The 14,702-nt window shown below is 50.3% G+C and overlaps 1 protein-coding gene across 1 annotated transcript in view; it reads right to left on the bottom strand.

Annotated features, from left to right (window-relative positions):
• dnah10 (dynein axonemal heavy chain 10) overlaps positions 1–14,702 on the bottom strand; it is a 170,517-nt gene that overhangs the window by 140,269 nt on the left and 15,546 nt on the right. The window contains exons 9-12 of the mRNA XM_072439315.1: positions 12,920–13,118; positions 10,472–10,666; positions 9,569–9,763; positions 8,521–8,685 (exon numbers count right to left, since the gene is read on the bottom strand). Coding sequence (XP_072295416.1) covers positions 8,521–8,685; positions 9,569–9,763; positions 10,472–10,666; positions 12,920–13,118 — 754 coding nt within the window. The remainder of the gene's footprint in view (positions 1–8,520; positions 8,686–9,568; positions 9,764–10,471; positions 10,667–12,919; positions 13,119–14,702) is intronic.

The following is a 14,702-nucleotide window of genomic DNA, read 5'->3' as shown; positions in this document are numbered from 1 at the left end:
TTGCAGTACTGGGACAGGATGTACTGGGACAGGAAGTACCTCTTTGCAGTACTGAGACAGTGGGACAGGAAGTACCTCTTTGCAGTACTGGGATAGGATGTACAGGGACAGGAAGTACCTCTTTGCAGTACTGGGACAGGATGTACTGGGACAGTGGGACAGGAAGTACCTCTTTGCAGTACTGGGACAGGATGTACTGGGACAGTGGGACAGGAAGTACCTCTTTGCAGTACTGGGACAGGAAGTTCCTCTTTGCAGTACTGGGACAGGAAGTACTTGGACAGGATGTACCTCTTTGCTGTACCGGGTTAGGATGTACTGGGACAGGATGTACTGGGACAGGAAGTACCTCTTTGCAGTACTGGGACAGTGGGACAGGAAGTACCTCTTTGCAGTACTGGGACAGTGGGACAGGAAGTACCTCTTTGCCGTACTGGGACAGGATGTACTGGGACAGGAAGTACCTCTTTGCAGTACTGAGACAGTGGGACAGGAAGTACCTCTTTGCAGTACTGGGATAGGATGTACAGGGACAGGAAGTACCTCTTTGCAGTACTGGGACAGGATGTACTGGGACAGTGGGACAGGAAGTACCTCTTTGCAGTACTGGGACAGGATGTACTGGGACAGTGGGACAGGAAGTACCTCTTTGCAGTACTGGGACAGGAAGTACTTGGACAGGATGTACCTCTTTGCTGTACCGGGTTAGGATGTACTGGGACAGGATGTACTGGGACAGGAAGTACCTCTTTGCAGTACTGGGACAGTGGGACAGGAAGTACCTCTTTGCAGTACTGGGACAGTGGGACAGGAAGTACCTCTTTGCCGTACTGGGACAGGATGTACTGGGACAGGAAGTACCTCTTTGCAGTACTGAGACAGTGGGACAGGAAGTACCTCTTTGCAGTACTGGGATAGGATGTACAGGGACAGGAAGTACCTCTTTGCAGTACTGGGACAGGATGTACTGGGACAGTGGGACAGGAAGTACCTCTTTGCAGTACTGGGACAGGATGTACTGGGACAGTGGGACAGGAAGTACCTCTTTGCAGTACTGGGACAGGAAGTACTTGGACAGGATGTACCTCTTTGCTGTACCGGGTTAGGATGTACTGGGACAGGATGTACTGGGACAGGAAGTACCTCTTTGCAGTACTGGGACAGTGGGACAGGAAGTACCTCTTTGCAGTACTGGGACAGTGGGACAGGAAGTACCTCTTTGCAGTACTGGGACAGGATGTACTGGGAAAGGAAGTACCTCTTTGCAGTACTGGGACAGGATGAGCTGGGACAGGATGTACTGGGACAGGAAGTACCTCTTTAAGGTACTGAGACAGTGGGACAGGAAGTGCCTCTTTGCAGTACTGGGACAGGATGTACTGGGACAGGATGTACCTCTTTGCAGTACTGGGACAGGATGTACTGGGACAGTGGGACAGGAAGTAACTCTTTGCAGTACTGGGACAGGATTTACTGGGACAATGGGACAGGAAGTACCTCTTTGCAGTACTTGGATAGGATGTACTGGGACAGGAAGCACCTCTTTGCAGTACTGGGACAGGAAGTACTTTTTTGCAATACTGGGACAGTGGGACAGGAAGTACCTCTTTGCAGTACTGGGACAGGATGTACTGGGACAGTGGGACAGGAAGTACCTCTTTGTAGTACTTGGATAGGATGTACTGGGACAGGAAGTACCTCTTTGCAATACTGGGACAGGATGTACTGGGACAGTGGGACAGGAAGTACCTCTTTGCAGTACTGGGACAGGAAGTACCTCTTTGTAGTTCTGGGATAGTGGGACAGGAAGTACCTCTTTGCAGTACTGGGACAGTGGGACAGGAAGTACCTCTTTGCAGTACTGGGACAGTGGGACAGGAAGTACCTCTTTGCAGTACTGGGACAGTGGGACAGGAAGTACCTCTTTGCAGTACTGGGACAGGAAGTACCTCTTTGCAGTACTGGGACACGATGTACTGGGACAGGATGTACCTCTTTGCAGTACTGGGACAGGATGTACTGGGACAGGAAGTACCTCTTTGCAGTACTGGGACAGTGGGACAGCTAGTACCTCTTTGCAGTACTGGGACAGTGGGAAAGGAAGTACCTCTTTGCAGTACTGGGACAGGATGTACTGGGACAGGAAGTACCTCTTTGCAGTACTGGGACAGGATGTACTGGGACAGTGGGACAGGAAGTAACTCTTTGTAGTATTGGGACAGGAAGTACCTCTTTGCAGTACTGGGACAGGATGTACTGGAACAGTGGGACAGGAAGTACCTCTTTGCAGTACTGGGACAGGAAGTACCTCTTTGCAGTACTGGGACAGGATGTACTGGGACAGGATGTACCTCTTTACAGTACTGGGAAAGGATGTACTGGGACAGGAAGTACCTCTTTGCAGTACTGGGTCAGGATGTACTGGGACAGGATGTACCTCTTTACAGTACTGGGAAAGGATGTACTGGGACAGGAAGTACCTCTTTGCAGTACTGGGACAGTGGGACAGGAAGTAGCTCTTTGCAGTACTGGGACAGTGGGACAGGAAGTACCTCTTTGCAGTACTGGGACAGGATGTACTGGGACAGGAAGTACCTCTTTGCAGTACTGAGACAGTGGGACAGGAAGTACCTCTTTGCAGTACTGGGATAGGATGTACAGGGACAGGAAGTACCTCTTTGCAGTACTGGGACAGGATGTACTGGGACAGTGGGACAGGAAGTACCTCTTTGCAGTACTGGGACAGGATGTACTGGGACAGTGGGACAGGAAGTACCTCTTTGCAGTACTGGGACAGGAAGTTCCTCTTTGCAGTACTGGGACAGGAAGTACTTGGACAGGATGTACCTCTTTGCTGTACCGGGTTAGGATGTACTGGGACAGGATGTACTGGGACAGGAAGTACCTCTTTGCAGTACTGGGACAGGATGTACTGGGACAGGAAGTACCTCTTTGCAGTACTGAGACCGTGGGACAGGAAGTACCTCTTTGCAGTACTGGGATAGGATGTACAGGGACAGGAAGTACCTCTTTGCAGTACTGGGACAGGATGTACTGGGACAGTGGGACAGGAAGTACCTCTTTGCAGTACTGGGACAGTGGGACAGGAAGTACCTCTTTGCAGTACTGGGATAGGATGTACAGGGACAGGAAGTACCTCTTTGCAGTACTGGGACAGGATGTACTGGGACAGTGGGACAGGAAGTACCTCTTTGCAGTACTGGGACAGGATGTACTGGGACAGTGGGACAGGAAGTACCTCTTTGCAGTACTGGGACAGGAAGTACTTGGACAGGATGTACCTCTTTGCTGTACCGGGTTAGGATGTACTGGGACAGGATGTACTGGGACAGGAAGTACCTCTTTGCAGTACTGGGACAGTGGGACAGGAAGTACCTCTTTGCAGTACTGGGACAGTGGGACAGGAAGTACCTCTTTGCAGTACTGGGACAGGATGTACTGGGAAAGGAAGTACCTCTTTGCAGTACTGGGACAGGATGAGCTGGGACAGGATGTACTGGGACAGGAAGTACCTCTTTAAGGTACTGAGACAGTGGGACAGGAAGTGCCTCTTTGCAGTACTGGGACAGGATGTACTGGGACAGGATGTACCTCTTTGCAGTACTGGGACAGGATGTACTGGGACAGTGGGACAGGAAGTAACTCTTTGCAGTACTGGGACAGGATTTACTGGGACAATGGGACAGGAAGTACCTCTTTGCAGTACTTGGATAGGATGTACTGGGACAGGAAGCACCTCTTTGCAGTACTGGGACAGGAAGTACTTTTTTGCAATACTGGGACAGTGGGACAGAAAGTACCTCTTTGCAGTACTGGGACAGGATGTACTGGGACAGTGGGGCAGGAAGTACCTCTTTGTAGTACTTGGATAGGATGTACTGGGACAGGAAGTACCTCTTTGCAATACTGGGACAGGATGTACTGGGACAGTGGGACAGGAAGTACCTCTTTGCAGTACTGGGACAGGAAGTACCTCTTTGTAGTTCTGGGACAGTGGGACAGGAAGTACCTCTTTGCAGTACTGGGACAGTGGGACAGGAAGTACCTCTTTGCAGTACTGGGACAGTGGGACAGGAAGTACCTCTTTGCAGTACTGGGACAGGAAGTACCTCTTTGCAGTACTGGGACACAATGTACTGGGACAGGATGTACCTCTTTGCAGTACTGGGACAGGATGTACTGGGACAGGAAGTACCTCTTTGCAGTACTGGGACAGTGGGACAGCTAGTACCTCTTTGCAGTACTGGGACAGTGGGAAAGGAAGTACCTCTTTGCAGTACTGGGACAGGATGTACTGGGACAGGAAGTACCTCTTTGCAGTACTGGGACAGGATGTACTGGGACAGGAAGTACCTCTTTGCAGTACTGGGACAGGATGTACTGGGACAGTGGGACAGGAAGTAACTCTTTGTAGTATTGGGACAGGAAGTACCTCTTTGCAGTACTGGGACAGGATGTACTGGAACAGTTGGACAGGAAGTACCTCTTTGCAGTACTGGGACAGGAAATACCTCTTTGCAGTACTGGGACAGGATGTACTGAGACAGGATGTACCTCTTTGCAGTACTGGGTCAGGATGTACTGGGACAGGATGTACCTCTTTACAGTACTGGGAAAGGATGTACTGGGACAGGAAGTACCTCTTTGCAGTACTGGGACAGTGGGACAGGAAGTAGCTCTTTGCAGTACTGGGACAGTGGGACAGGAAGTACCTCTTTGCAGTACTGGGACAGGATGTACTGGGACAGGAAGTACCTCTTTGCAGGACTGAGACAGTGGGACAGGAAGTACTTCTTTGCAGTACTGGGATAGGATGTACAGGGACAGGAAGTACCTCTTTGCAGTACTGGGACAGGATGTACTGGGACAGTGGGACAGGAAGTACCTCTTTGCAGTACTGGGACAGGATGTACTGGGACAGTGGGACAGGAAGTACCTCTTTGCAGTACTGGGACAGGAAGTTCCTCTTTGCAGTACTGGGACAGGAAGTACTTGGACAGGATGTACCTCTTTTCTGTACCGGGTTAGGATGTACTGGGACAGGATGTACTGGGACAGGAAGTACCTCTTTGCAGTACTGGGACAGAGGGACAGGAAGTACCTCTTTGCAGTACTGGGACAGTGGGACAGGAAGTACCTCTTTGCAGTACTGGTATAGGATGTACAGGGACAGGAAGTACCTCTTTGCAGTACTGAGACAGTGGGACAGGAAGTACCTCTTTGCAGTACTGGGATAGGATGTACAGGGACAGGAAGTACCTCTTTGCAGTACTGGGAAAGGATGTACTGGGACAGTGGGACAGGAAGTACCTCTTTGCAGTACTGGGACAGGATGTACTGGGACAGTGGGACAGGAAGTACCTCTTTGCAGTACTGGGACAGGAAGTTCCTCTTTGCAGTACTGGGACAGGAAGTACTTGGACAGGATGTACCTCTTTGCTGTACCGGGTTAGGATGTACTGGGACAGGATGTACTGGGACAGGAAGTACCTCTTTGCAGTACTGGGACAGTGGGACAGGAAGTACCTCTTTGCAGTACTGGGACAGTGGGACAGGAAGTACCTCTTTGCCGTACTGGGACAGGATGTACTGGGACAGGAAGTACCTCTTTGCAGTACTGAGACAGGATGTACTGGGACAGTGGGACAGGAAGTACCTCTTTGCAGTACTGGGACAGGAAGTACCTCTTTGCAGTACTGGGACAGGATGTACTGGGACAGTGGGACAGGAAGTACCTCTTTGCAGTACTGGGACAGGAAGTTCCTCTTTGCAGTACTGGGACAGGAAGTACTTGGACAGGATGTACCTCTTTGCTGTACCGGGTTAGGATGTACTGGGACAGGATGTACTGGGACAGGAAGTACCTCTTTGCAGTACTGGGACAGTGGGACAGGAAGTAGCTCTTTGCAGTACTGGGACAGTGGGACAGGAAGTACCTCTTTGCAGTACTGGGACAGGATGTACTGGGACAGGAAGTACCTCTTTGCAGTACTGAGACAGTGGGACAGGAAGTACCTCTTTGCAGTACTGGGATAGGATGTACAGGGACAGGAAGTACCTCTTTGCAGTACTGGGACAGGATGTACTGGGACAGTGGGACAGGAAGTACCTCTTTGCAGTACTGGGACAGGATGTACTGGGACAGTGGGACAGGAAGTACCTCTTTGCAGTACTGGGACAGGAAGTTCCTCTTTGCAGTACTGGGACAGGAAGTACTTGGACAGGATGTACCTCTTTGCTGTACCGGGTTAGGATGTACTGGGACAGGATGTACTGGGACAGGATGTACTGGGACAGGAAGTACCTCTTTGCAGTACTGGGACAGTGGGACAGGAAGTACCTCTTTGCAGTACTGGGACAGTGGGACAGGAAGTACCTCTTTGCCGTACTGGGACAGGATGTACTGGGACAGGAAGTACCTCTTTGCAGTACTGGTATAGGATGTACAGGGACAGGAAGTACCTCTTTGCAGTACTGAGACAGTGGGACAGGAAGTACCTCTTTGCAGTACTGGGATAGGATGTACAGGGACAGGAAGTACCTCTTTGCAGTACTGGGAAAGGATGTACTGGGACAGTGGGACAGGAAGTACCTCTTTGCAGTACTGGGACAGGATGTACTGGGACAGTGGGACAGGAAGTACCTCTTTGCAGTACTGGGACAGGAAGTTCCTCTTTGCAGTACTGGGACAGGAAGTACTTGGACAGGATGTACCTCTTTGCTGTACCGGGTTAGGATGTACTGGGACAGGATGTACTGGGACAGGAAGTACCTCTTTGCAGTACTGGGACAGTGGGACAGGAAGTACCTCTTTGCAGTACTGGGACAGTGGGACAGGAAGTACCTCTTTGCCGTACTGGGACAGGATGTACTGGGACAGGAAGTACCTCTTTGCAGTACTGAGACAGGATGTACTGGGACAGTGGGACAGGAAGTACCTCTTTGCAGTACTGGGACAGGAAGTACCTCTTTGCAGTACTGGGACAGGATGTACTGGGACAGTGGGACAGGAAGTACCTCTTTGCAGTACTGGGACAGGAAGTTCCTCTTTGCAGTACTGGGACAGGAAGTACTTGGACAGGATGTACCTCTTTGCTGTACCGGGTTAGGATGTACTGGGACAGGATGTACTGGGACAGGAAGTACCTCTTTGCAGTACTGGGACAGTGGGACAGGAAGTAGCTCTTTGCAGTACTGGGACAGTGGGACAGGAAGTACCTCTTTGCAGTACTGGGACAGGATGTACTGGGACAGGAAGTACCTCTTTGCAGTACTGAGACAGTGGGACAGGAAGTACCTCTTTGCAGTACTGGGATAGGATGTACAGGGACAGGAAGTACCTCTTTGCAGTACTGGGACAGGATGTACTGGGACAGTGGGACAGGAAGTACCTCTTTGCAGTACTGGGACAGGATGTACTGGGACAGTGGGACAGGAAGTACCTCTTTGCAGTACTGGGACAGGAAGTTCCTCTTTGCAGTACTGGGACAGGAAGTACTTGGACAGGATGTACCTCTTTGCTGTACCGGGTTAGGATGTACTGGGACAGGATGTACTGGGACAGGATGTACTGGGACAGGAAGTACCTCTTTGCAGTACTGGGACAGTGGGACAGGAAGTACCTCTTTGCAGTACTGGGACAGTGGGACAGGAAGTACCTCTTTGCAGTACTGGGACAGGATGTCCCAGTACTGCAAAGTACTGGGACATCCTGATTTTGCCTGAAGAGTGGGTCCAGCTCGCCTCCGACGGTCCCTCATCTGCCTGAAGAGTGGGTCCAGCTCGCCTCCGACGGTCCCTCATCTGCCTGAAGAGTGGGTCCAGTTCGCCTCAGTCGGTCCCTCATCTGAAGAGTGGGTCCAGCTCGACTCAGACGGTCCCTCTTCTGCCTGAAGAGTGGGTCCAGCTCGCCTCAGTCGGTCCCTCATCTGCCTGAAGAGTGGGTCCAGCTCCAGTCTCCTCGTGTCCGTCTGTCCGTCTGTGAGAGTCGGATCTCTCCTTCACTGGAACTCCTCCAGGTTTCTACGCTTTTTTCCCAAAGAGGTTTTTTTTGTAGTTTTTCCTGGCCGAGAAGGAGAGTCTAAGGACAGAGGACCCTGGGACATCGTCCCTCGCCACCACAGACATTGTCTGACTCCATCGCCACCACAGACATTGTTGATTCATTTCTCCCTGTGGCCCTCAGAGGCAACTGTTGTTGTGATTTTGGGCCTTACAAAAATAAATTGATTTGATTTGATTTGATGTACTGGGACAGGAAGTACCTCTTTGCAGTACTGAGACAGTGGGACAGGAAGTACCTCTTTGCAGTACTGGGACAGGAAGTACGTCTTTGCAGTACTGGGACAGGAAGTACCTCTTTGCAGTACTGGGACGGGATGTACTGGGACAGTGGGACAGGAAGTACCTCTTTGCAGTTCTGGGACAGGATGTACTGGGACAGGAAGCACCTCTTTGCAGTACTGGGACAGGATGTACTGGGACAGGAAGTACCTCTTTGCAGTACTGGGACAGGATGTCGGTGAACTTGTGGAGCAGGTGTCCTGTGATGGCATCTCTGGTCCCGATGTGCTTGAACTTGAGGAGCATGTGGAAGGCGGTGGACGAGGAGCGCAGGCTCTTGAAGCTCTGGTCGATGAAGTCAATGGCCTCACGTTCGATGGCCTGAAACGAAACAAACTGTGTTCGACTTTAACCTTTAGTTTGTTTGAGTTTTGTTTGAACTGATCCAAACTTATTGCAGATGGAAAAGTGAATTGTGCTTTAAACGAGTTTTAAAGAACATAACAGTCACAAGCGTTTCTGTTAAAACTAGGACTCTGCACGTGCTGAGCGTATGTATCGTTTACGATGACTCTCTGGGCGACACCTCCTCCTTATGGGTGGAACTTTTGTATCTTTAACGATGGACCCTCGTCTGCCCCGCCCTAGATTTAGCTTTGGCTAAACTAATCGTCCTAGACAAAACTCAAAACTGGACTTTGCAGTGTTCTGACCCTCTGCCCAGCGTGTGTTCCGACCCTCTGCCCAGCGTGTGTTCTGACCCTTTGCCCAGCGTGTGTTCCGACCCTCTGCCCAGCGTGTGTTCTGACCCTCTGCCCAGCGTGTGTTCTGACCCTTTGCCCAGCGTGTGTTCTGACCCTCTGCCCAGCGTGTGTTCTGACCCTCTGCCCAGCGTGTGTTCTGACCCTCTGCCCCGGCACAATATTATATTATATTCATACTTTATTTATATTATTTAACATGGAAAGTCCCAGTGAGATTGAGAATCACTTTTGCAGTTGAGTCCTGGCCCCGAGGGGAGGAGCCTATTGTACATGTGGGAGGGAAAACAGGAGCACCCGGAGGAAACACGGGGAGAACATGCAAACTCCACTCGCTGTGAAGCGAGAGCACTGACTGTGCGACTGTGCCATATGCACATGTGGTGTATGTACTTGTGGGAAGAGGAATGTTACTGGAGCCTGGATTGAAGTAGAAGTTGGGATAAAAGCTCCGCCTCTGGAGTCCAGCTCCGCCTCTGGGGACCAGCTCCGCCCCTGGGGACCAGCTCCGCCTCTGGGGACCAGCTCCGCCTCTGGGGACCAGCTCCGCCTCTGGGGACCAGCTCCGCCTCAGCTCTGGGGACCAGCTCCGCCTCAGCTCTGGGGACCAGCTCCGCCTCAGCTCTGGGGACCAGCTCCGCCTCAGCTCTGGGGACCAGCTCCGCCTCTGGGGACCAGCTCTGCCTCAGCTCTTTCATCTCATGTAGTTCCATTTTAGAGCAGCACTCAAGTTAGAACCACCTGATCTCCTTCAGGTGCAGCAGATTGTGTCTAAAGTCGAGTGTTTGATGTATTTTTGAACTCAAACGAGTGGCATACAGTGCCACGCCCTCTCACCTCCACAGTGCCACGCCCTCTCATCTCCACAGTGCCACGCCCTCTCAACTCCACAGTGCCACGCCCTCTCACCTCCACAGTGCCACGCCCTCTCATCTCCACAGTGCCACGCCCTCTCACCTCCACAGTGCCACGCCCTCTCACCTCCACAGTGCCACCCCTCTCACCTCCACAGTGCCACGCCCTCTCACCTCCACAGTGCCACGCCCTCTCACCTCCACAGTGCCACCCCTCACCTCCACAGTGCCACGCCCTCTCACCTCCACAGTGCCACGCCTCTCACCTCCAACAGTGCCACGCCCTCTCACCTCCACAGCGCCACGCCCTCTCACCTCCACAGTGCCACGCCCTCTCACCTCCACAGTGCCACCCCTCTCACCTCCACAGTGCCACGCCCTCTCACCTCCACAGTGCCACGCCCTCTCACCTCCACAGTGCCACTGTGGGGATGATGACACAGTGCCACGCCTCTCACCTCCACAGTGCCGCCCTCTCACCTCCACAGTGCCACGCCCTCTCACCTCCACAGTGCCACGCCCTCTCACCTCCACAGTGCCACGCCCTCTCACCTCCACAGTGGCATCAAACTCCTGCATGATACTTTTCCAGTTGGTCATCTTGGAGGTACTGAACGGGTCAAAGGTCAAGTCCTGAAGGGGCAGGACCAGGCTGTCCACGCGGCTCAGCACCTCATCGATGCGTTTAGGGTCTCCAGTCACGCTCTTCAGCTCCAGACCAAAGATGTTGTGGAACTCCTGTAAAACCTGCAACACACACACCAGAGACACACACACACACACACACACACACCAGAGACACACACACACACACCAGAGACACACACACACACACCAGAGACACACACACACACACACCAGAGACACACACACACACCAGAGACACACACACACCAGAGACAAACACACACACACACACACACCAGAGACACACACACACACACACACAAACACCAGAGACACACACACACACACCAGAGACATACACCAGAGACACACACACACACAGACATACACACACACACACAGACACACACAGGCACACACACACCAGAGACACACACACACACACACCAGAGACACACACACACACTCACACACACACACACACACACACACACACTCACACACACAGACATACACACACAGACACACAGACACAGACACAGACACACACACACACACAGGCACACACACACGCACACACACACACACACCAGACACACACACACACACACACACACAGGCACACACACACACACAGACAGACACACACACACACACCAGAGACAGGAGGTGAAGACGGACATCTGCAGGTTATTCAGCAACACACTAATGCTCAGGTCGTTCCGATTCCACAGGCCTGAGTTATTAGTTCAGGCAAAATATCTTGTGCATCTGAAGATTATGACGAAGACAAACGACTCATACTTCATGTTTTTAAAGGTGCCATAACATGCTTTTTTTCACGTTTCGTAGTCTATCCTAAGTGTATAATTGATAATAATAAGGGTTGTGCAACACCCATAACATAATAGTTAAGAAATATCACCCATACCTTGTATGGGGGGGGGGATGATGACGCGTGCCTCTGGTTATGACGCGGTCTTGCCCCACCCCCGTCAGTTTGGAGATTTGCGGAAAGGACATAGTCTGTAATATAGCTAAAAACTGTGGGAATCAATCAAAAAAACACTCTGGGTACATATATGAAGCACAAATAGCAATGTAAGAAGGTTCAAAGCTCTGTAAAGTCGATTTTGCATGTTATGGGACCTTTAATGTTTAGCAAAAAGAACAAAAACAAACAGGCTAAACATGTGAAAAACGGACCTAACCCCAAACACAGGGGTCACCAACACAGGGGTCACCAACATAGAGGCAACCAACACAGAGGTCACCAACACAGGGGTCACCAACACAGGGGTCACCAACACAGGGGTCACCAACACAGGGGTCACCAACATAGAGGCAACCAACACAGAGGTCACCAACACAGAGGTCACCAACACAGAGGCAACCAACACAGAGGTCACCAACACAGGGGTCACCAACATAGAGGCCACCAACACAGAGGTCACCAACACAGGGGTCACCAACACAGAGGTCACCAACACAGGGGTCACCAACACAGGGGTCATCAACACAGAGGTCACCAACACAGGGGTCATCAACCTTGTCCCTAAATGTCATATATTCCATGGGACATTTCAGAACCTGTTGGACGTCACACACTCTTCACACTGAAGTGTCTGGCACTGGGAGTGGAAATGTTTTTTTGCACCAGATGCCCCTCCAGTCATGTGTTTGTGTTGTGTGTTGTGTTGCAGAGAGTGTGTTGTGTTGTGTTGCAGAGGGTGTGGTGTGTTGTGTGTTGTGTTGTGTGTACCTGCAGGACGTTGTGTAGGTCCTGACACACTGAGGGTGTGTTGTGTGTTGTGTTGCGTTGTGTGTACCTGCAGCACGTTGTGTAGGTCCTGACACACTGAGGGTGTGTTGTGTGTTGTGTTGCGTTGTGTGTACCTGCAGCACGTTGTGTAGGTCATGGCACACTGAGGGTGTGTTGTGTTGTGTGTTGCGTTGTGTGTACCTGCAGCACGTTGTGTAGGTCCTGACACACTGAGGGTGTGTTGTGTTGTGTTGTGTGTACCTGCAGGACGTTGTGTAGGTCCTGACACACTGAGGGTGTGTTGTGTGTTGTATTGCGTTGTGTGTACCTGCAGCACGTTGTGTAGGTCCTGACACTCTGAGGGTGTGTTGTGTGTTGTGTTGCGTTGTGTGTACCTGCAGGACGTTGTGTAGGTCCTGACACACTGAGGGTGTGTTGTGTTGTGTGTTGTGTTGCGTTGTGTGTACCTGCAGCACGTTGTGTAGGTCCTGACACACTGAGGGTGTGTTGTGTTGTGTGTTGTGTTGCGTGGTGTGTACCTGCAGCACGTTGTGTAGGTCCTGACAGACTGAGGGTGTGTTGTGTTGTGTGTTGTGTTGCGTTGTGTGTACCTGCAGCACGTTGTGTAGGTCCTGACACACTGAGGCCATGTGGTCCGTCCTCTCAAACAGTCGCTTGCGGTCGAACTCCCATCGTCGCACTCGTCCCAGATCCTCGATGTCTCCGCGGATCTCGAAGTACGAGCGCTTCCACTGCTCCAGCACCTGCCGTGCACCTGTCACCAGGGCCATGGCCCCGCCCCTCCCCTGCCTGTGAATATGAACTGAGTATGAACAGTCTGGACAGTCAGTGATTACATTAAGAGTCTGCACAGACATAGTTCTCTATTTGGCCCCTGGAGGTAGCGTCAGCCTTTTACAGGGGTGCCCTTGGGGGGCCCTTTTCCCTGTGGGTGATGTAATGTCCAGACTCTCCAGGTGAACTCATAATATAGACGATAAATCCAATCGATTCAACTTCAGCCCAACAAACATGCTTTAAGTTCAGGGGCGTCGCCCGGGAAACATCTGTGTGTGTGTGTGTGTGTGTGTGTGCGCGCGCGTGTGTGTGTGTGTAATGTGTAGTGTGTGTGTATGTGTGTGTGTGTGTGTGTAATGTGTAGTGTGTGTGTGTGTGTGTGTGTGTGTGTGTGTGTGTGTGTGTAATGTGTAGTGTGTGTGTGTGTGTGTGTGTAATGTGTAGTGTGTGTGTAATGTGTGTGTGTGTGTGTGTGTGTGTGTAATGTGGAGTGTGTGTGTAATGTGTGTAATGTGTGTCTGTGTGTAATGTGTGTAATGTGTATGATGTGTGATGTGTGTAATGTGTGTTATGTGTAATGTGTGTAATGTGTGTAGTGTGTGTAATCTGTGCAATGTGTGTAATGTGTGTACTGTGTAATGTGTGTAATGTGTATAATGTGTGATGTGTGTAATGTGTGTAATGTGTGTAATGTGTGTAATGTGTGATGTGTGTGTGTGTAATGTGTGTAATGTGTGTCTGTGTGTAATATGTGTAATGTGTGTACTGTGTGTAATGTGTGTAATGTATGTGTGTGTAATGTGTGTAATGTGTGTAATGTGTTTAATGTGTAATGTGTGTAATGTGTGTAATGTGTGTAATGTGTGTAATGTGTGTTATGTGTGTTATGTGTGTTATGTGTGTTATGTGTAATGTGTAATGTGTAATGTGTGTAATGTGTGTAATGTGTGTAATGTGTGTAATGTGTAGTGTGTGTAATGTGTGTAATGTGTGTAATGTGTATAATGTGTGTAATGTGTGTACTGTGTAATGTGTGTAATGTGTGTAATGTGTGTAGTGTGTGTAATGTGTATAATGTGTGATGTGTGTAATGTCTGTAATGTGTGATGTGTAATGTGTGTAATGTGTGTAATGTGTAATGTGTGTAATGTGTAATGTGTGTAATGTCTGTAATGTGTGATGTGTAATGTGTGTAATGTGTGTAATATGTGTAATGTGTAATGTGTGTAATGTGTGTAATGTGTGTAATGTGTGATGTGTGTAGTGTGTGTAATGTGTGTAATGTGTGTAATGTGTAATGTGTGTAGTATGTGTAGTGTGTGTAATGTGTGTAATCTGTGCAATGTGTGTAATGTGTGTACTGTGTAATGTGTGTAATGTGTATAATGTGTGTTATGTGTAATGTGTGTAGTGTGTAATCTGTGCAATGTGTGTAATGTGTGTACTGTGTAATGTGTGTAATGTGTATAATGTGTGATGTGTGTAATGTGTGTAATGTGTGTAATGTGTGTAATGTGTGATGTGTGTGTGTGTTATGTGTGTCTGTTTGTAATGTGTGTACTATGTGTAATGTGTGTAATGTGTGTAATGTATGTG

Source organism: Eucyclogobius newberryi, unplaced genomic scaffold (genome assembly GCF_026437365.1).
Source record: "Eucyclogobius newberryi isolate DKJ021-1_F unplaced genomic scaffold, fEucNew1.0.hap1 SCAF_9, whole genome shotgun sequence".
NCBI lineage: Eukaryota > Metazoa > Chordata > Actinopteri > Gobiiformes > Gobiidae > Eucyclogobius > Eucyclogobius newberryi.
This window is presented reverse-complemented; position numbering and strand designations above follow the sequence as displayed.